Source organism: Xiphophorus couchianus, chromosome 5, assembly GCF_001444195.1.
Source record: "Xiphophorus couchianus chromosome 5, X_couchianus-1.0, whole genome shotgun sequence".
NCBI classification, from domain to species: domain Eukaryota; kingdom Metazoa; phylum Chordata; class Actinopteri; order Cyprinodontiformes; family Poeciliidae; genus Xiphophorus; species Xiphophorus couchianus.
Window position 1 is genome coordinate 9,293,532 of NC_040232.1, and position 21,820 is coordinate 9,315,351.

The following is a 21,820-nucleotide window of genomic DNA, read 5'->3' on the forward strand; positions in this document are numbered from 1 at the left end:
AATCAGTTACATATCCAATTGTTTTCAAAGTATCTGCACTCAGAACAGAACCAGGTAACCAGGTCGTGTCACATTTTATCCGACTTTTACATCGTTAACGTGAGACATGCATCATAATTCTGCACCAGAAGAAGTCAGACACAGTTATTCTGGACATAAACAATGGCTGAAAACTATCATTTCCCTACAGAGGTAGCAGTTAATTCTCTACGAAACGCAATCACTAGTTGTGCTTTCTTTCTTTTGTGTCTTCTTTTGTCTTATTGTGAACTTTGTCTTATTACGACAACACTGTCGGCTTCCATAGGTGGCGGCGGCCATTATTACTTCCACAAAAGGTGCACTGCTGTTTTCCACTTTTGGTCTGGACCAAAGCAGAGGACCAAAGGACTTTCCTTGTATGAATACTCACTCATACAGGAACGTAGTAATTTTTAACTGCTGTTTTTAGCCATTATATTGTTAATCCTAAATAAATCTTATTGCTCAGGAATAATCAGAAATTTTATTGGTTTGATTTGAGTGTGTGATAAAAATTACTCAACAGTTGAATACTGATTTGTTTATAACCTTAAAACATTTTGACATGTTAGTTATGAGATAATTCAAGCAAACTAATACAGTTCTTTAATAAAAAGAACTAGTAGTAAAGTAATGTGAAGAAAGCGAAAAAGAGTAGGTTGTAAACATTAATTTAGGAAAGTCTAAAGTCTCAAGTTTCTAGGCTTTGGTTACTGCCAATTGGCTCTTTCTCTTTTTAGTAACGGTTTAATAGGACAGTTCTGTTGTTCACGTTGTTGAAAGGCCAAATGTTTGCTCCATCAGTTTGTTCTTGGGTTTCAGAGAGAGGCTAAATGCAGCCGATTTCAACACTGCCTGTCTGAAGGTGAGAAAATGTGTTACTATAGTAGCGCAATGCAGCATGATGCATTGAAAGAATATTAATGAAGAAGAGCTCCAAGTGTTGGTGCTTCTCTCAGCTAAAAGGTTTAGACAGGCTTGCAGGCAAGGAGGTGTGAGTGTGTGTTGTGTAAGTGTGTGCTGAGGCGTCAAGCAGTTGAGACTTGAGAGAAAGGTCGTCTGTTGTTCAACAGATTACAAGAAAACATGGCGACTGATCGATTGGATCCTCTGTACAAACACGCACACACACACAGTCTTCTGCTCCCAGAAGTCAGTGTTATTGGGTTACAATGACAAATCAGAGTTACTGCCAAGAACTGAGGCGTGTTTTTGTTTGCAGTTCTATGCTTTGACGGCGTAACAGAGGGAGCGTTGCCTTACAGAAGTGGCCTTTCTAAACACTTTGAAGGTCCAGTCATCCCGACCCAAACACTCCTGGTATCGGCTGCATCGCATTCACCAACAAATGCTATGCATGAACCAATAGATGCAAATTGCATCCAAGTCTTGGCCTGTCACAATAAACAATAAATCAATTAATTGTATGGTAAATTAAAACGGGTAAAGCAGGTTTTCTACCAAAACTGGTCTTCAGGGGCGTGCTGTGGTGGCGTAGTGGTTAGCACGACCCACGTTTGGAGACCTCGAGTCCTCGACGCGGCCGTCGCGGGTTCGATTCCCGGACCCGGCGACATTTGCTGCATGTCTTCCCCCCTCTCCTTCCCCCTTTCCTGTCAGCCTTCTGTCATATAAAAGACACTAGAGCCCACAAAAGACCCCCTGGAGGGGAGAACCCCTCTACCCCAAAAAAACTGGTCTTCAGTCTGGTGCTTTGGTCTCATCTAGCCCTTTTTTTGAAGGACACTTTTTTTTTTAAAGACATCATTATTCATTTTATTTGTTGTTTCTGTTTTGTTTATTTATTTTGGATATTTTAAATGTCTTCCAGATCATTAGAATTTAAAGTTTATCCATCTTTGATAATGTGTTCTTGCATTATTATGTTGTTACCTTTATGTTACTTGAAAATGGTCAACATTATTGTTTATCGCAATAACTTCTGGGACAATTTATCGTCCAGTAAAATTTATCATTGTGACAGGCCTACTCCTGTTGTTTAGAACTAAACATTTTTACATTTTTCTAAAATTACAACCTATTGCCTATTTTAAAAGTACCAGCAACGTTTAATAAATTACACTTTGTCCTCCGGTTATTGATTCATCATGTAGTCGTATCTTCTAACAATTAGTCGATAATAGCTTCAGTTGTAGTTGGTTCCTTGAATCCTCATTTTTCATTGTGTTTCTCTGGTTTATTCAGCCGCCTTCCTCTCTGCTTACCCAATATTATGATCCTGTTTCCTCAGTCTGGTGAAATTCATGGAAAACAGCCTCACCCTGCCGTTGAATATTTAACATTCAGCAGCTCCTCTTCATCACAGTCTCTTCCTCTGCTTTCTTCTTGTCTGTGTTTGCTTGTTCATGGAAGCAGAGCATCTGGTCCTAAAGCTTCTCTCACAGGTAGAGAGGAATGTTTAATGACGCATCACCTTTGATTTATTCATTTACTTTAGATTAATTTTGTTCTGTGTCTGCCGCAGTACTCCTTAGTGACCCAATTTACTCGGATATTGTTCACATTCTGAATAAGCTGAGGTTATATTTCTCGTTTGTCTCAGTTCACAGAAACTTGGTTTTGGTGTGTGATCTTACATTCAAATTTGAAAATGCTTTATTGATCCCAGAGGGAAATTAAATGTTGTTGTAACTCATTTTAATTCAAATTCTTCAAAGAGTTACCGTAGACGGAGATCAATCAATCAATCAATCAATCAAATTTTATTTGAATAGCAAATTTCAGCAGCAAGGCATTTCAAAGTGCTTTACATCATAACAAACACAGAAACACAATGCAACATAGAATCAACAATCAGATGGCTGTTGGTAGGAAAGATTTCTTGTAGCTGTCTGTGTTACAACACATTTGAAGAAGCCCCTGACTGAAGAGAGACTTAGTTTGTCTATGGTCAGGGTTGTCCATAATTTTCTTGATTTTATGAAGAATCATTCTTTGGCTCGCCATGTTTAGAGGTTCCACAGTCGCCCCCAGAACAGAACCAGCCTTCTTTATCAGGTTGTTTGTCCTTTTTCAATCATTTTATTTATAATATGATCATAATATTGTCTGGGATATTTCTGTTCAAACTTCTGTTTTCAAGAAGGCCAGGTGACTTAAGTAAATTATTAGGGCTGGGTGATAGATTAATTTGATAAATTAATCAAATTTGCTGTTCATAAAGATTTAATCTTTAACATTTTTGTTACTAGAGTTTCAGTAAATCCTCTTTGATGATGGGGAGAACCTCTTCGAAATGCGTGAATACATTTTATTTTTCTTATAAATGTTCCCACATCAGTGGGAAAAGTCATCTTTGTTCAGCAAAATGATGCTGGTTAATAGTGTAAAGGATTATGTGGTTAACACACCCAACAATCCTACATTTTGATTTATCTACTGGTAATTTCTGCTGCTTTGAACTTGGACTAAAAACAATTGTTGCAAGAAATAAAAATTACGGAGTTGCAAAATTGCTTAGCCAGAATTTAATGACCTTTTTTTAACAGTTCTGCTGCTAAAAAAGCAAATACTTTGACATTATTGTAAAAATAGATGACTTCATTTGAAATGAGAAAGCTAAACGGGTTGAAAAATATGATCCAAACAGAACCTAAATACATCTCAGCAGCACCAGCAGAGAGACTCAAAGTACCCAATAAAATGGTTTAGGGGCTAAAAAGTGTATTTTTCATGATTTGTCTCATTTGGGAAAATAAAGGGAAGCAATTTTTTTATACAGAGATCTGATTTGCTATGTAAAAATCTGAGATTTTAATTTCAAGCCATACTGGCCAGCTCCAGGTATGAAACACTTAGATTTTTCTGAGTCAGTTTGAGGTTCACTGATCACCGAGACTTTAATCCGTTTTTTAAAACTCTGTCCAAAGAGTACAGATTTGATTCAATTCAGGTTTACTTTTAAGAACAATAAACAATCATTTTCTTTGTTTCTATATTCTTGATAAATTAAGAATTGAATTATGTCAAGATTAACATGTTTTAAAGTGAAATAAAATAATAATTTATTTTAAACAGCTCGGTGTTACAGAGCTCTGTCTTCCCTGCATCAATGAAAAGTGAAATCAACAAATAAAAAAAATAAACACATCTCATTAACACCTTTACAAGATAAATTAATGCTCAATAGCTTTTTTTCTCACCTGAAATGCAATCAGCACTGTAAGACAACATATTTATTGTTTACCAAAATGTGTCAAATTTATTACGTGAAAGGAAAAAGCTGCTGCTATTTAGTTTACATAATTTTGCCGGAGCCGTTTGGCCGTGATCGGCCGTTTTTGTTTGAAGCGAAGAGACGGCGTCACATTGAGAGAGAGCGAGAGAGAGACAGCTGTACGGTTAAACAGGACTTCACTGATTATTCACAACAAAGGCAACATGATTACAGAGCCCACAATTAAAACCGTCTGCAGCCTCTTTTATTAGTTAGTATCTAATATAAGGCATTTCTGTGATTAGTGTGGTTAGTTCCTGTGTTGTGGTAGTCCCTTTCTGTAAGAAGAAGTTCAGTTATAAAACAATAAATGTTTTTTTCCCAGCTATATAATGTAAATAATGTCAGGAATCCCCTATTTTTATTTTATATTTTTTACTAGATTCCATTTTTACTGGCTCAGTTTTGCCCAGGAGGAGATGGAGACATCACTAACCCCAAAAGAAAAGCAAATTTGTTTATTTAACCAGCTCAGTTTTTTAAATTAAATAATTAGCTGCTTAATTATTTTACATTTGGTTTACAAAATCAGAGGCAAAAAGCTACATTAGTTCACTAATGAAAACATTTTACTGACAGGTTGAAAAAAATCCTAAAAATAAACGAGTTAATGTTTTAGAATATCACTAGGGCGATATTGACTTAAAGTTTAATGATGATACTTTGCAGTGATATTGTGATAACAATAAAAGCGATAAGAAGAAGGGCTGATATTGATATCTGATGTTAATATTGCTGTTCTGACTGATATTTACCAATGTTGCATATATTTCATTACAATTTCGACACTTGTGGGGAAACCCCCTCCACCAGAAACGGATAAAAATAAATATCAGTGCTTTATATATGCCCTGTTTTATTTATCGGGCAGACACTGATGTGTTAAAAAATGACTAATATCTGCCGATACAGATGTTGGTGCCGATATATTGTGCATCTCTAATAAGAAGTATTTACAACATCTTGTTTTTTAGGTAGTTATAGCCTCAGAAACACAAATGATACTGTTATAATGTGGTTCTTTCGGACACCAGTCGCATGAAGAAAAGTGATTGGTGTAATTAAGCTTCACATAGTACCTGTATTTTCAAATTTATTGGTATTCCTTAAGGCGTTCATTGAACAATGGAGAACTGGTAAACATTTCTGACAATATGGACAGGTTTAGGGGCATTTAAACATTATTTATTATTCTTGCCATAAGAAATTTATCGCGATAAATGATAAACAATATGATAAATGCCCACACCTTATTTTAGAAACAGTTATATTGACCATTAAAAGCTTGTTTTCTGAAAATGTTATAAATAAAAGTGAGCTATGAAGCTCAAAATTTAATTCAGTTGCATCGAGTTTCCACTGATCCTCCTTCAGATGTTTCTACAGATTCATTTTAACCAACTTGTGGTAAATTCGGTAGATTGGACAGAATCTGGAAAGGCACACACCTGTCTAAATAATCTCCCACAGCGGACGGTGCTTGTCAAAGAGACGGGATTCTCTCCAGGCACAAATCTGGGGAAAGGTACAAAAATGAAAAATGTCTGCAGGCCCTAATGTGGTAAGAGGCCTCCATCCACCGTAAATGGAAGTAGATAGTTGGGAGCTTCTTTTTAAACAAAAGATTATTAAGGAACAATATAATACGACAATCATAGTTTGTTAGTTTTGCGCTTTGGTTTGGTTTGCTCTTTTTTATTTATTGAATTAACAACTTTACCATTTGTTGAGATGTGCGGAACCATAAGTGATAAGTTACATTGTCGTGCAGAGACCTAAATGTTATGCAGTAGGTCAGCTGAACCAAAGCGAAGGGTAAAACTGTAAATATAATATTTAAATAACATATACCCCAGATAATACAGAAAATAATGCCCCCTTCTGTTCCGGAGTGTAACTTCATATATGAGGAACGTTTGCACAATCTCCCGCTAAGAACCTGGTTGTTATTTCATGTTTAACTCTTCAAAATGTCTAAAAGTACATTAAAAAAACGGTAAGATGCCGGTTGAATAACTGTTAAATGAATACATACGTTTTCACTTCTCTGGTTGTTGGGTCATCGAAATGTGTTTCCTGCAGAGAAAATTATTTAGCTGCTGTCAGAGGTCACCAAATGTAGCATATGTTCAATAAAGGAAATATTGCTATAAAGGAAACATTTCTGCAGAAACTACAGTGAATTCTTCTTCTGGTAACTGGAGTTCTTATGTCGTTTCTATGGGAAAGTACTGATCCGGTTTTGCACTCTGCAGTTTCTTTCTGAGCCTGCTTTGCTAACCATTTTCCATTTTTCTCTCTTCTCCAGCTGAAACTTGAAGACCGATCTATTGTCATTAGAGACATCGTGCGTCGGAACAATTCTGCTGTAAGTGAAATCCTTATTTTTTATTACATACTTCCTGCTCTTCTTTCTTTCTGTCATTTTAGCGCTTTTTTCCAATTAGCTCCCTCTATTTATGAGTCATGACAGAGTTCAGACTTCCATTTCCTGAACACGACTGGAATATTATTGGGACAAGCCACTTCCAGGAGAGCAGGGGGTCTTTCTTAATTTTATTCAGCAACTCAGCCTGAACCCTAACGCTGCGTTAAGATTTGAAGTGGATTTTTAGTTCAAAAATTTAACATAAGTTGCTGCTTGAAGATGTCATTAACTTGCACTGCCTTCAAACCTTAAAGCTTTTACATCAGTTAAAACAAAATTGCATGTAATAGTTTAGAAATTCAACTGGTAGCACATTATATGACAAATTATTGTTTAACGAAATGTTTGAAATGTATACAATAAACAATAAATCTATTAATTGCATGATAAATTAAAAGAAACTCACTAATTTTCATTTGCTTGATTTATTGTTTTCCCTTTTTTTCTCTTTTTCCAAAAACTGGATGATAAAAGTCTTCAGTCTGGTTCTTTGGTCTCAACTATCCCTTTTTTTGAATGATAATTTTATTTACAGCGACTTCATAAGTCATTTTATTTGTTGTTTCTGTTGTTTGGTTTATTTATTTTGGATATGTCAAATGTCTTGCAGTTCCAGTGTTAAATGTTACATAGAATTTAAAGTGTATTGATCTGCGAGAATGTGTTCTTGCATTATTATGCCATTATTTCAAAACAACAACATTATCGTTTATCGTAATAAGTTCTTGGACAATTTATCATCCAGCAAAATGTGTTATTGTGACGGGCCTAGTTTAAAATACAGAAGCATCTAGTGAAAAATAGATGTGGTTGTTGGTGATCGGGTAGGATTTAAAATGATAATTTGTAGACAGATGAAAGTAGTCAAATGTATTAATACACTTTGGAAGTATAAATTGAAGTGTGCATAATTTTAGATTTTAGAGAAGCAGTTTCTGGAAAAGGATTAGAAAATCTTTAGCCCAAAATCGTCCTTTATTCTTAGATCAGAAATTGTTTTGTAAAAAAAACAAAAACATTTAAGACGTTATACATCCCATCAAGTTCACATCAATGTCAGGAAGTTGAAAAATGTAATTCTTGATGCAAATAATCATCCTAGCTATAAATTAATATAGCTAGTTAGTTTTGCAACAATTCAGCTTAAAAAAATAAAAAACATGAAACACCAAACATCTGTCAGGTGCAGGGAGATGAGGCTGCTTTGTGTCACTGAGCAGAAAATGAACTCTACGATTAATCAGTTATTAAAATAATCCTCAAGTAAGTTTAGTATTTGATTATTCACAACTTGGACTGAAAAACGGCCATGTGCTGAAAGAAGAATACACTCAGAGGAGATATTAAGTTAAAACCATACAAAAATATAGTTTAGTGTTTAAGGTTACAAAAAAAACTTTAGTCTGTAAATATGTTCGACCCAGAAATCCAGAAAGTGTCATAGCTTTAGCATGACCTGCTTCAAATTCTGTAAATCAAATCTCAAAGTGTACACTAAAGGAATAAATAAAGAAACTGAATTATTTGTTTATTTCCATCTTTGAATGTATTTCTAATATTGTCTAAAAAGGATTAACTGATTAAATGAAAAATGTGTGGGAGGTGCCAATTTTCTGTTAGCAGATTAGATCAGAATAATTGATGGAATCAAATTTTCTGTCCCCCAATTAATGCACTTTATTGTGAGTTTTATTAATCTGTAGCATTTATGGACTATCTGAGTTATTTCATCTCCTTTTAGACACAAAAAAGACTCAAAGTCAATTTGTAGCAGAATTGGGAATCATTTCATACTATCAACATGTTTCTGTTTTGTTATTTCAGGACAACCAGTGTGGTATTGTGACCAACATTGATATTGAATGTGCTGTGAAGTTTGTGGGAACAAATTGTGTTCTTTACCCAGTAAACAGCAAGGACCTGCAGCACATCTGGGTAAGAGAGTTATTAACGTCACTTTGCAGCTGCATCTCATTCATACTTACCTGTTGCTTTGTTGTTCTAATATTTTTGGTCTCTTTTGTTATTGTTCTGGTCATTTTAGATTCATAAAACCAGGTGAAAAAAAACCTGTAATAGCAGTTTTTATAGAAAAGCCTTGCATTTATGTTCATCAAAATATTATTTTTAAAGTGGATTAAGAAAGATAATGTAATTTTTTTTACAAAATTTAGTCTCTGTAAAAGGAAAAAAGTAGAGCGACACCCCTGTCAAACTCCAGTCCTCAAGGGGCGCTGTCCTGTAGTTTATAGATGTGCCACAGGTACAAAACACTGGAATGAAATGGCTGAATTACCTCCTCCTTGTGTGGATCAGTTCTCCCAGCCTTGCTAATGACCCAACTATTCTATTCAGGTGTGGTGCAGCAGAGGCACATCTAAAAGTTGCAGGCCAGCGGCCCTCCAGGACTGGAGTTTGACACCTGTGAACATTTGCAGATGGCAGTATTTTGTATTTCTATTGGAGAGTAACAAAAAGTCACATTTACTATCATACATAGGACGGCGTATTAGGGCTGTTGTAGATTGAAATAAAATGGATAAATACATTTCCGCCAAGGAATCTCAGAAATTTTCTGAAAAATAACAAGGAAAAGTCAAAAAATTGCTGGGAAAAAACTCAAGTTTTTAGATAAATCTCAGAAATTTACGGGGAAAAAAGTGAAATTTTTATTTTTAATTCTAGAAAAAAATTTTTGAAATTTTTAGATTAATTTAAAACAATGAGGACATTCTCAGATTCTAAAGTCAAAAATTTGTTAGAAAAAACTAGATTTTCAGAATAAACAGAGTACAAAAATTTTCTAGAAAAAACCCCTGAAATTTTGAGATTAATCTCAAAAACATTTTAAGGAAAAAATCGGTTTTCAGGTTATTCTTCTAGAACATTTCTGAGATTAATCTAAAATTTTCTGCGTTTTTTCTAGCAATTCTTTTGACTTTCCAAGGTCAGAAATCTTATTTTTGCTAGATTTTTTAGGTGGAAATTTACGTTTCCTTTCTTTCTTTTTTTTTAATATACAATACGCTATCAGACATAAGTGCAAACATCACAAAATCCATTGCAAGTATTTGCAAATTAGCAACATAAAACATTTACAAAATCCTTCCAGACTCATCAGTGTGAAAAAATGTTTAACATAATTTAATTTTAAGAAATACTTTGTTATTATTTTAACAGTTTAATAGGTTTTATCAGTACATTCTGGAACAGCCGTCCCTTTGGTCTTAATATGACCCAGAATGAAAATGAGTTCGACACCTCATGAAAAATCGACTGCGTTTGTTTCTTCCAGTCTTTTATGTTCGGCGACTACATCGCTTATGACTTCTGGCTGGGTAAAGTCTACGATCTGACCAATCACATCATCCTCAAGCTCTCCAATGGAGCCAGGTAGGCTGCCTGCGCCTGCATGAGCGTGACGTCACGTTGGCGCGCAGTGCGACCGTGCGTCTGTCTCTCAGAACGTGCGAGCAAATTAAGTCGGATTCACGAGTGTCCCATCAGTTAAGCTTCAGCTCCGTCTCTCTGCTTCCCTGCAGATGCTCCATGAGCGTCGAAGACGGCGCCAAGCTGTACGACGTCTGTCCGCATGTCAGCGACTCGGTATGTAGCTGTGAGCTTTTCTGTCACCTTTGTTTACTTCATTTTGCCTTGGATGTTTATTAACACGTGGATTCAGTTTCTCCTGAGCTAAAGACGTTGCTAAAAGGAGCTTTAAATCAGTGCATGCAAGCAGCTCTATTTTTATTAATGTTCCTAAAGTAGAAAATAAGAAGAGTGCTGTTTCTATAGTTTTATTTTCTGAGCAGTATTTTTAACTCTCAATTTATCTGCTTATTTGAAATTATTTGGGTCATAATATGAATAATTAATTTAAAATCAGGGCTGGAAGTTTAACTTGTCTGAAACCTCTATGAATAAAAATAGCTGCTCACATACACTGAGATTTACGACTTTTTCTTTTAAATTCATCTTAGTTTGTGTTATTAATGAACAGCTGGAGGCAGACTTTTTATTCTCACTGTCTGACATTAAATCAGATAAAACTTTTTCTGCTTTTGGTCAGTAAGAACTGTAGAAACTGTAATCAATTTATGAGCATTTTCAGGAAATGTGAAGCAAAAGCAAAAAAAAAAAAAAAAAAATTTAAGATGGGGCAAAAAAAAAAAATGCATTTAATTATTATTTTTTCAATACTAAATTTTGCTGGATAATTAAATGTACCAGTAATTAATCTAGTCCACCAAAATGAAATCCACTGATCTAGGATTTATTTAATAAGTTTGAGAAGAAAAAGACAAACGGATTTATTTCCTCTTTTGTCTTAAAATTAAGATGTTTTTTTTTTTGTTTCACATTTGATGTCGACAAATTGAAAAATGCTGTTTTGTAAACTTAATTAAATTTACTGTAACATTTGTTCACATTATTGCTGTTCTGTTTCCTCTTCAGGGTTTGTTTTTCGACGAGGCGTACGGTTTCTACCCGGGCCAGGTTCTGATCGGCCCCGCTAAGGTCTTCTCTAATGTACAGTGGCTGTCAGGGGTCAAACCTGTCCTAAGCAGGAAGTGCAAGTTCAGAGTGGTGGTGGAAGAGGTGAGAGGGTGACCAGAAATCAACAGACATCTTAAATGTATCTCCATGTGTTTCTGCACATTTGGATGTTTTAAATCCTGGAGTTTTGTGTTTCTGTCAGGTGAAAGTCGTGGAGCTGAAAGTGACGTGGATCACCAAGAGCTACTCTCCTCAAGGCTCTGACAGCGTGTATCCACCTCCCTCCACCATCACACAGGAAAATCTTCACAGGTCAGTCGATCCTTCTCTTCACATAGCGTCTGCGTCCGCCCCCTCTCTCCTTCATGCGACGTCTGGATGGTTTACACTTCCTCCTGAACTTCCTGTCAGATTTTATCAGGATTTTAAGGAGACGTGGGCTTTATGCGTTTATTTGTTTATTTGGATCAACATTTGCCTTTGGCGTAACAATGGCTGCGCTTCCTGGGGTCCACATCATAAAAACATTTATTACAAAACCAGTTACACACACTTAATACAATATTAGAGACAGAGCACATAATTCATAAATGCGTAATTATCACACTTTATACAACTTTGTATTTTTTCTGTGTTTTTATAAGGTAATGCACTTTCAGCTGCCTTGTTGCTGAAATGTGCTATGCAAATAAATGTAATTGATTTATATAATAAACTAATTAAGTCACATTAATTAGTTTCACAATTATACTATGTAATAAAATAATTAAGCAAGACTCTTTATTTTAAGGTTTTATTGGCTCTAGTGGCCTTTATTTGATAGTTAATTGACAGGAAAGTGGGTAATGAGAGAAGGGAGAAGACATGCGGCAAAGGTCGCCAGGCCGGGAATCGAACCTGTGACAGCCACGTCGCGGACTAAGGCCTCCTTATGTGGGTTGTGCTTAACCCCTGCGCCACCACAACACATCAAGACAGCAAGACTCTTTTTAAAATGTCTAGCATTTGTTACATTTATTACAGATGAAGGGATTCATGTTACATGGTGGAAGAGTAAAACAACCTTTTAAAGCATATCTTGTATTAAAATTGTGTCAAGTTTGGTTAAATAAAAGCTGATTATATAGTACAGTATTTCTAAAAATGTGTAAAAGGGAAATTTGTGCCTTATTTTCAACCAACCTAATGCTTCATGGTGATAATATTTGTATATTTGGAACAATGCAGAGCAAGACGAGCGGCACAATTTTGCCCTCTTTTGGAGAACGTAAAGCTGTCGTGCTCCAAGCATCGCGGCAGATTTAAAGATGCATATTGGCTCCCCAAAAAACGATGAAAACCTGGAAAATTCGACGTTATGCTGCTAACCCTTAATAACAACTTACAGGCAGAAGTGAGAGTTCTGACCAACACAAAGAACGATCCGGCCAGAACACGGTGCGCTAAATAATAAAACACAATTTTTGAGGCAGCTACATTTTCCTTGAGGAATTTTAATAATCAATTTACTCGAGTCCTAATTAAATGGTTTTCTGAAGTACTGGACCAAGTGACACAAGACAGCAGCACTGATGATTTGAGGGATTCATTTTTTGTGTATATCAATCAAGTTGATCTGTATAGCACATTTCAGCAAAAAGGCATTTCAAAGTGCTTTACGTCATAAAAATACAAAATCATAGAACACACAGGAAACAAATGAAGCTTTACACTTTGTCAAGTGTAAGCATCATTACACATCAGAATGTTGGTTTATGTTTCAAAATCAACTCTAAACGGGTGGTTTTTAGTCTAGATTTAAAAGAACTCGTGTTCCTTTATAGGTGTAAACATTGTTACATTGAAAGGCCGTTTCTCATTTGTGATTGTGTCGTATTTGAGCAAAGCCGCCCTTTGATTGGTTGCAGGGTGAGGCGCTTGGGTTACTATGACCACACCCAGAGGGAGCTGGGAGAAAGAGCCCTGTACATCATCCCTGCCAAAGGCAGCGCCACATGCATGACCTGTGACGGACCCGAAGGGGCCCATTTTCTACCAGAGGACCCGATTGCCAGAAAGGTGCAGTTAAGTTTTTTCACCTGTGTGTTTTATCTGTGGTTAATGTAGTTTAAAAGCATAAAATCCTCTCTTGCTATTCATTAAAAAGCCTAATCAGGTTGATCATCTGTGATCAAAGTTGGCTTGTAACTAGTTACATTTATTCAGTTACATTCGCTTAAGTAACTTTTGGAAAAATTTACTTTTAGGAGTATTTTTACTACACTGTACTTTTTACTTTTACTTGATTTAATTTTATTACAAAGTATTCCTACTTTTACTTATGTAATACTTCTGGATTTTCTACCCACTGAATAAAGAACAAACATGTTTTAATTAAAAATTCTCCAGACACAGACACACACCTGCAGTTTTTGTTAAAGTTTTTTTTATTGAAAGAAACTGATTTGGAAAATTTTCTTTTGCCTGATTTTGTTATTTTTCTGATACTTATATGAATTATTGTCATTTTTGTCTATAAAATACCAAAATTTCCAATCAACTTTATACTTTGGTCCGTCTTATGATGTAATTGTTAAATATTAAATGATTGATAATTTGACCAGTTTCTCAAATGATCAATTAAAACTTTTTTACTCTTACTTTAGTAATGTTTTAGATGGCTACTTTTTACTTTTACTCTGACTGTGATTTATCACTGCTAATCTTCTTAAGCTTAATCCTCCCCATTAGACTATCTTAATGTCTTCAGTCAGAGGCTTTTTCAAATTTGCTGTAATACAGACTGCTATAGGAGGCATTTCCTGCCAATACCCATTACTATCTACAATAACTCTTTGAAGAATTTCAAGTAATATGAGCATTTAATTTCCTTTAAGATCAATAAAGTATTTTTGAATTTGAAATAATTACTATGTTCAACTTTGTAAGCTTGAACAAACATTCTTATAAACATGCAAATTTGCGTATAAAATTGTTTGTTTTACAGGTCTTCATATTGAGGAAGGATTTTAAAAAAGTGATTTTGTTTTAAATTTTAATTTAGAAATGTGAGCTGTAAACTGATTGTGCTTCAGTGGAAGGATAATTTATTGTTGCACTACCTTGGTTTTATCAGGACTTACATCACTGTGTTTATTTAAAGTGAAATTATTCAGTTACTCTCCTCCATCATCTTTTCTCTCATGTTTGCGACGCTGCATTTTTGACCGCAGCGTAACGGGCTGCTTCGAACCCTCCACTGGAGAAAGGCTTTTAGATCAAAATAGTTTGATTAATCTGCATTATGTAATATTAACTCATTAAACATTTTAGATTAATCGTTTGCATTAACATTGATAGCCCTAAAAAAAGAAAAACAATTATAATTTGAAATTGTTAAATTAGGAAACCAAGTCACATCTGACTAAATGAACTTTCACTGAGTGGATGTACATCATTTAGTTTGGCCCAATTTAACAGATAAACAGTGTAAAATAGTTGTTTTATTCCAAAATGTATAAAGACTGTAAATTTATTTAAATATTGCGATTGAAATATTAACACTTAATGCTGATAAGATGCAACATATACCTGTGAATCTCTATTTTTTTTTGTTTTATTTTGAAAAATAAACCATAAAAAAATTCTGAATAGTGAATGCTTTTATTGTGAAAATGAAAAGTGGTTTTATAATGCAAACTCTCGGTTTATTTTCCTGCTGCAGCTAAAAAGAGTTTTCAAAAAGGAGTCTGGAAGGAAAACGGAACATGCTGACCTGCAAGGTATCCATTAAGCATTCACAGATGAGTCACAAAAACCGCCTTATTCACTGATTGAATCATTACTCTCTCTGCTTTCCAACAGGTGACCACAAGTCGGAGCACACCGACTCGCCCCATCTCAACAACGGCCCGGTAACGGTGGGTCAGAACCCGGTGGATCCAAAGAGCGCCAACGACAACATGGCTGAACACGGAGAGCAGGATGCAGATGACGAAGGCGCGGAGGACACTGATGACACCAGGTTTGTTTACCAACATCTGGTGGCTCTGATGGTCATTTTACATGCTGGGTTGAATTTATTAACAGGTGAAAACAGAAAGGTACAGACGTCTTATTGTTGTCTTAGTTCAGTTAAAATCACCAGAAATCATTTCTCTCATTATTGTGGCATTTAGCAGAGATTTATTTATTTAAAATATGAGTTTTTATTTGATGTAAGTAAACTTCATGTTTCTCTGGTTTAGGGAGAAAAATATTACCCAAAATATATGAGTCCAGTAAACAGAAATTTGTATTATGAGTCTAAATTTTTTTGTTTTAAAAGCAGCATTGATTCTCAGAAGTTGTAAAAAACGTTTTTTACTTTTCATCTAATGTGTCCAAATTGTTACATTTACAGTAGATGAAAAACGGTTTCACCCGATGGAAAATATTAAAACAAGACATTTTAAAGGAATTTCAGTTGAAATAAATTACAAGAATAAATGAAAATTAAGTTGAAATTGTAGTTAATTAAAAAAATAATAATTTTTTTTGAATAGATATCAAAGTCGAAACGGACACAGATTGTAATATTTAGTTTAAAAGAAACAAAGAAGAACAACTACAAGATAAATTGAGTTACCCAAACATAACTTGGATACATTTTATAGTAAATTTTATTCTAGAACAGCAAATATTCAAAAACAATAGTTGCATTAAATAAATAAAAATGTCAGATTTTGAGTATTAAAAGCATATTACACTCTAAAAAGTGCTTTGTTTTTGTTTAAGACGTCATACATTTGAAAACATCTCATTCAATAATTTGTACAAAAACACAGGAAAAAAAGTTAACTATTATGTATAGTTAAGATAAAATGCACAAAATATAATCCTATCAAATTAGAGATAATGTTTGAATGAAAATCATTGAATATGAAGCAAATTGAAAAATTCGTTTAATGTTTAATCTTTTATTTGTTGCAGATTTTCTATTCATTTTCTGAAATTTTAATGATTACCTCTGAAAGATCTGAGCATAAACTTTAAATTTCTTTACATCCATCCCACTTCATTTCTGTTATATGAACTTAATCAAGTAATTAAGCATTCAGAGAACATTTTTACCTTCCTTTATTAGTATTTTAACATGTGTTTTTATTCGTTGTTTTTTATTTTTATTTATGAGCTGAAGGTTGTGAGTTAATGAACAAATTACCGTTACCTGTGTGTGTAGCTCTCTCACATCGTCAGCCAGCTCCACCGCCTCGTCTCAGAGCAGCGGCCTGGGAACCAACCGCAAGAAGAGCATCCCGCTCTCCATCCGCAACCTGAAGAGGAAGCATAAAAAGAAGAGGACCAAGTTCTCCCGAGAGTTTAAGCGTGGAGACCGGTGGGTTAGCATGGATTTTTATCCTCTGCCTTTTTATCTCCTCATCCACTCTGAAAGTGGATGTTTTTCTGCCCTGTTTTAGAGATCAGGTGTTTCTAGCTGAACTAAAGAGTCAGGAGTTTTGTTTCTGTTGGGTGGTTCACATTTCATCGCCACATAAACATGAAGGATCGATGTTACAAACCGCAGAAACACAAGGATTTGTTGCATGCTTGTTTGGAAATGAGAGTATTTATAAATCCCAACATGAAGATAGAAATCTTAATGACTGTAACAGTAGACTTATATCCGTGTAAAAACATGCTGGAGCTTACCTGCATTTTTATTTTCTAAAATTATACTTAAGAGACTAATATTTTCATTTTTGGGTTGCATGTGTGAACATTGTGGGGCAATTTCAAGGTACAGTAGGTGGTCCATGAATGTTTGTTACATGGGTTAAGTGGTCCTCGGCCTTAAAGCGTTTGAGAAACACTGACTTAAAACAAAGTTTAAATTAAATGAGTTACAACAACAATAAAGTATTTTTGAACATTTTAATTTGAAATTTGAAAACGCTTCTTCGCTACTTCCCAACATGTCAGGGGGAATATGAAAATTAAACCATTTTCAACATTTCTAAAGCAAAGTTTTTTTTCTGTTTTTCTGTGTTTTTTGCCATCAGGGTGGCAGTGGAAGTTGTATCAACGAAGACCACCGCTGATGTGATGTGGAAGGACGGACGGGTGGAGAGGGCGATCAGGTCCAACGACCTCATCCCCATCCAGCACCTGGACAGCCACGAGTTTTGCCCCGGAGATTTTGTGGTTGACAAACGACGTGAGTCGACTTTATTGTCTGCACAGCTTTTTGTTGCTTTCTGTATTGGTGGAGCGCAGTGATTATTTTTCTTTATGTTAATTTGTTCTGACTGTATGTTGGTCAGAGGCTGAAGTGATTTCAAGCTTGTCTGTGAAATAGTTTGATACCCAGTAGGGATGCACCGGCATGAAAATTTAGTCCGATATTCTTGGGTTTCGTGTGTTATGCGTATCTAAGGTCTTTTTTTATTTCCTGTTTCATACCTCCTGTTGCTCTTAGTACACCTAAGATTAACAGTTTATACTTATTGATTTTACATCACATTTTTTCTTTTTACTTTACAAGTAACTGATCCGAATGTTCTGTAAAAGCTGCTCCAGTACAAGCCGGGATGTCAAACTCAGTTTCATTTCTGGCATCACGCATGTCCTCAAAGAGTCTTAATGTTAATAAAACTACCCGTTATGAAACTGTTAAAATGCTACAGCTTTCTCTGCGTTCGATGAGTACTTCTGAAAAATAAATTTATTTTATTTGCTGTGGATGTTGCACATTAGTTAACATTTCTGTAAATGTGCCAGAATTAGCCAAAAGCAGGGAATTCAAAATTTGTCCTGCTGAAAACAAAGACTATTTAATATTGAAGTCATTTGGCACGATACAAATAAAAACTGATTTGATTTGACTGATGAAATAATACTTAATCTTGAAGTGTAGAAGTTATATTTCTGAGTCTAGTTTGATATATGTGGGTTCAAGTGTAAATAGTAGGAAATGTTGCTACATTTGTGGTTTTTCTTCTGGATTTAGTTCTGACTTACAAACCAAGTGACTCATTATTGGTGCCGAATTTATTCTGGGTCATTTTATCCACATGATGTCATCACTACAAAAATTAATGTTTTGTTTTCTAACAATACAGTTTAGAACATTTTTTTCTTATTTTTGTCCTTGTATTTGTACACAACATTATTGTTTCTGTGTTTTATTTGAACTGGCTCTGTGTGTGTGTGTGTGTGTGTGTGTGTGTGTGTGTGTGTGTGTGTGTGTGTGTGTGTGTGCGGGTGTGTGTGTGTGTGTGTGTGTGTGTGTGTGTGTGTGTTCAGCCCAAGCGCTGCAGGATCCAGGCGTGTACGGCGTGGTCCAGTCTGGGGACCATAAAGGCAGAACGTGCGTCGTCAGATGGATCAAACTGAACTCCACAGGTGACGACGTCGAGGTAAGTCAGAGCTAACGACGCTAGCTGCGTTTCTGTCAACCATAAACTGCACAAATTGAAAGCACAAAAATAAATTCACTTAATGGAAACGCGCCAGTTTAGAAAAAAACTCAGGTTTTTTGATTAACCCTTTTATGCATGCAGTGCAGACAACAGACATCTAAAAGCCATTTTCTTGTGTTTCTGGTGGATTTTTAAGTTATAAATGCACACAGATCACTGAAGTGGACACTAGTGCACCATACAACACACTGCCAACTACTGGCCATCCACTGCAAGTGCAAGAAAATGTTGTTAAATCCAATATGGCCGACAGATGAAAAAAGCAACTTAGGAGTATTCAGTCCCTTCTGCTACTGTAGAGTACGGAGCCCTCTAGGGGACATGGGGAATTTTTTTTTCTTTTGCGTTACATCGCAATACTGTACTGGTCAGTTATGCAGCATAATTGAATACTGTAAGCCTTTCTTACGGTGGGCGCCGTACTTTATGCTTTAATATAAGGTTATGTGAGGTATTTCCATGAATGTTAGTATCTTTCATAAAACCATTCAGACTACGAACACAACAGAGACACAATCAAAACTGTCAGATGATTTATTACCCGCGATAATAACTCAGAAATAGTTCAAATTATAATGTATTTTTATTTCTTTCCTACTTACAGAAAGTTTCTGTTTATATCGTAGTTTTGTGGCGCCTTTCTATCCTAAAGAAAGATATAAAACTTCAGATATTTCACAAAAAGATAGGCTACTAACATTCATGGAAAAACCTCACATAACCATTAAAGCAGAAAATACGGCGCCCGCCGTAAGAAAGGCTTACAGCGTTCAATTATGCTGCATAACTGACCAGTACAGTAAACGCAAAAGAAAAAAAATTCCCCATGTCCCCTAGGGGGCTCCGTAGTAGAGGACTTTTAAAGGTAAAAAAAATATTGTGACAAGTAATTTAAAAAATGTTTTAATTTAAGATACTAAGAACAATTTTTTTTTTTGCAACAACGCCCTAGGAAGTTGTAGGAGGATGATGGCTTGTTTGTTTTGTTTTTGACATTGTGCAGCTGGCTCCATTAGAGCTCTCACAGCATCGAGCAGTTCATAAAAAGTTGTTTCATTTGAACGTGTTGAATCCAAAGCTCTTCTGTAAAATCGCTGATATTTTCCCCAAAGCGTTGCAGACGTAGCCACTCCTGTTAGCGATTTGTTGCTCCAACGCCTGAATAAAACGCTGATGTTTCCTCTGATAGACGATGAGTTCTAGCACCGTGTCTGAAATATGAATATATTTAATGTAGCTGTTCATATTCTTCACTACCATGATCTTTCATAACTCATAGTAACAAGCTTATTCACGTTTGACTTTAATTGCATTTCTGACTTAATGGAAACACCACAATTGATAAATTGTGTTTTTTTGACATTGAGAAATATTTGCACTTCTAACGGAAACATATCTGCTTTTGGAGAACGTAAAAGAAATCTGCTGGAAACAGAAACGACTTATCTTTTCCTCTTGTTTTAGGTTATTGGTGTGGAGGAGGATGTCAGTGTGTACGACATCGCAGATCATCCAGATTTCCATTTCCGCACGGCGGACATCGTCATCAGAATATGGAACTCCGAGAACGGACAGAACGACTGCGAGAATGAGGTAACATTTTTTTACTTGGACTAGACTTCCATGTTGTATGGAAGTAAAATTATCCAACTGTGTTATTCAGACAGTGAGCTTCATGCCAGTGTTATGATGCTGCTAACTAGTCTAAAACTGGGTCTTGCTAATGCAGGTTCTGTTCAGGTGAACTTCAGTAAGTTAGAATATCATCATAAAGTTAATTTGTTTCAGTTTAATTTAAATCTTTACGCACAAATTGTTCTGTCTGCAGACGTCAGTGGGTCAGGTGTCCCGGGTGGATGTGAGCAGTAAAGTGGAGGTCGTTTGGGCCGACAACTCCAAAACCATCGTCCTGCCACAAGTAAAAATTCACATTTTAAACCTGGATTGATTCGGTAAGACCTACTTTACTCACAGTCTGATGTTTTCATTCTCAGCACCTCTACAACGTGGAGTCTGAGATCGAGGAGACGGACTACGACTCTGTGGAGGACACGAGCAGCGTCCTGTCCACGGAGGAGTGGGAGGACGAGAGCGACAGCTGGGAGACGGACAACGGCGTCACCACCGAGGACGACAGCCACGCCAACAACTTCAAGGCCACCTACACGGTGACGCCCATCCCGACGCCATCAGGGTCTGCGCTGTTCATCATCCCACCACAAGAGGGCAGCAAGGCTGAGGTGACGAGTCCCACCAAGGGAGCGCCGGGAGAGGAAGGGGAGGCGTCTGTTGGCAGTCCCACGTCTGGAGGAGGTGGGGAGCAGCGGCCATGTTTCCGTTCCTAGTATAAGCTATCCTAGTCTGCTGGATCAGATTAGACATTTGTTACAGCTGTTGATCTGTGGAGAATGTTTAGGTGTAATCTGTTTTTGCCATCACATCTAAGGCTAAAGCAATTAATCGTCATGAATTGATTATTGAATCGCCAACTGATTTACCACTTGCTGTATTCTTGTTGGTTGTGCAGGAGGCTCCACTTCTACTTTTCAGAGATGCACAGTTGTATAATTGTGCATCTGTTTGGAGCCATTTTTACGTGTGCGTGTAAACGTTCAGTTGGGGTCGTGACCAGCAGAAGATTATTAATTTAAATCGACAGGACGTCCTAAAACAGGTCATTCTGGAAGGAGCTCAAAATCACATTATCTAAGAATGATGTCGTACAAAAAATGTGATAAAAATGTTGTGTTTCAGCATATTGATCTGTCCTAACCTGTTCAAGGAAGTATAATAAGGCTGCGTTCACACTGCAGCCTAAAGTGACCCAATTCAGATTTCTTTGCCTTAATGAAAACCGATCTTTTTATGACCGTCTGAACAACACAGGTCGGATTCCTTTCGAATGCGACCCAGGCCTCCTGGGTATCCGATTTAAATGCGACCAAATGTCCAGGTCAAATTCATCCGACCTGAACGTCACTGATACTCGACAAACGTTCTGCACCCTGATAAGCGCAAGTGGGAAGAAAAACAGCAACCATGCTCAGGTCGGACAACAACTTCAAATGTGTAAGTTATGCTCCACCGTTAGCCTCCATGTTTACTTCCGCAAACACTGAGCGCTTCTTCTTTTTATGGCAGTTGGCAGAACACTGACGCTATTGCGCCCTCTACTGCGCATGCGGGACACTTTCAGGT

General features: G+C 36.2%; 1 protein-coding gene across 4 annotated transcripts in view; it reads left to right on the top strand.

Moving 5' to 3' along the window:
- Positions 1-21,820, top strand: part of ube2o (ubiquitin-conjugating enzyme E2O) — a 47,889-nt gene that overhangs the window by 17,421 nt on the left and 8,648 nt on the right. For all 4 annotated transcript variants that reach the window (XM_028018952.1, XM_028018953.1, XM_028018954.1 and 1 more), the window contains exons 2-16: positions 6,567-6,626; positions 8,511-8,621; positions 9,982-10,079; positions 10,229-10,292; positions 11,142-11,285; positions 11,386-11,495; positions 13,091-13,241; positions 14,887-14,944; positions 15,027-15,186; positions 16,384-16,539; positions 17,204-17,358; positions 18,447-18,559; positions 20,087-20,215; positions 20,451-20,540; positions 20,617-20,935. In XM_028018952.1, coding sequence (XP_027874753.1) covers positions 6,567-6,626; positions 8,511-8,621; positions 9,982-10,079; positions 10,229-10,292; positions 11,142-11,285; positions 11,386-11,495; positions 13,091-13,241; positions 14,887-14,944; positions 15,027-15,186; positions 16,384-16,539; positions 17,204-17,358; positions 18,447-18,559; positions 20,087-20,215; positions 20,451-20,540; positions 20,617-20,935 — 1,918 coding nt within the window. The remainder of the gene's footprint in view (positions 1-6,566; positions 6,627-8,510; positions 8,622-9,981; positions 10,080-10,228; positions 10,293-11,141; positions 11,286-11,385; positions 11,496-13,090; positions 13,242-14,886; positions 14,945-15,026; positions 15,187-16,383; positions 16,540-17,203; positions 17,359-18,446; positions 18,560-20,086; positions 20,216-20,450; positions 20,541-20,616; positions 20,936-21,820) is intronic.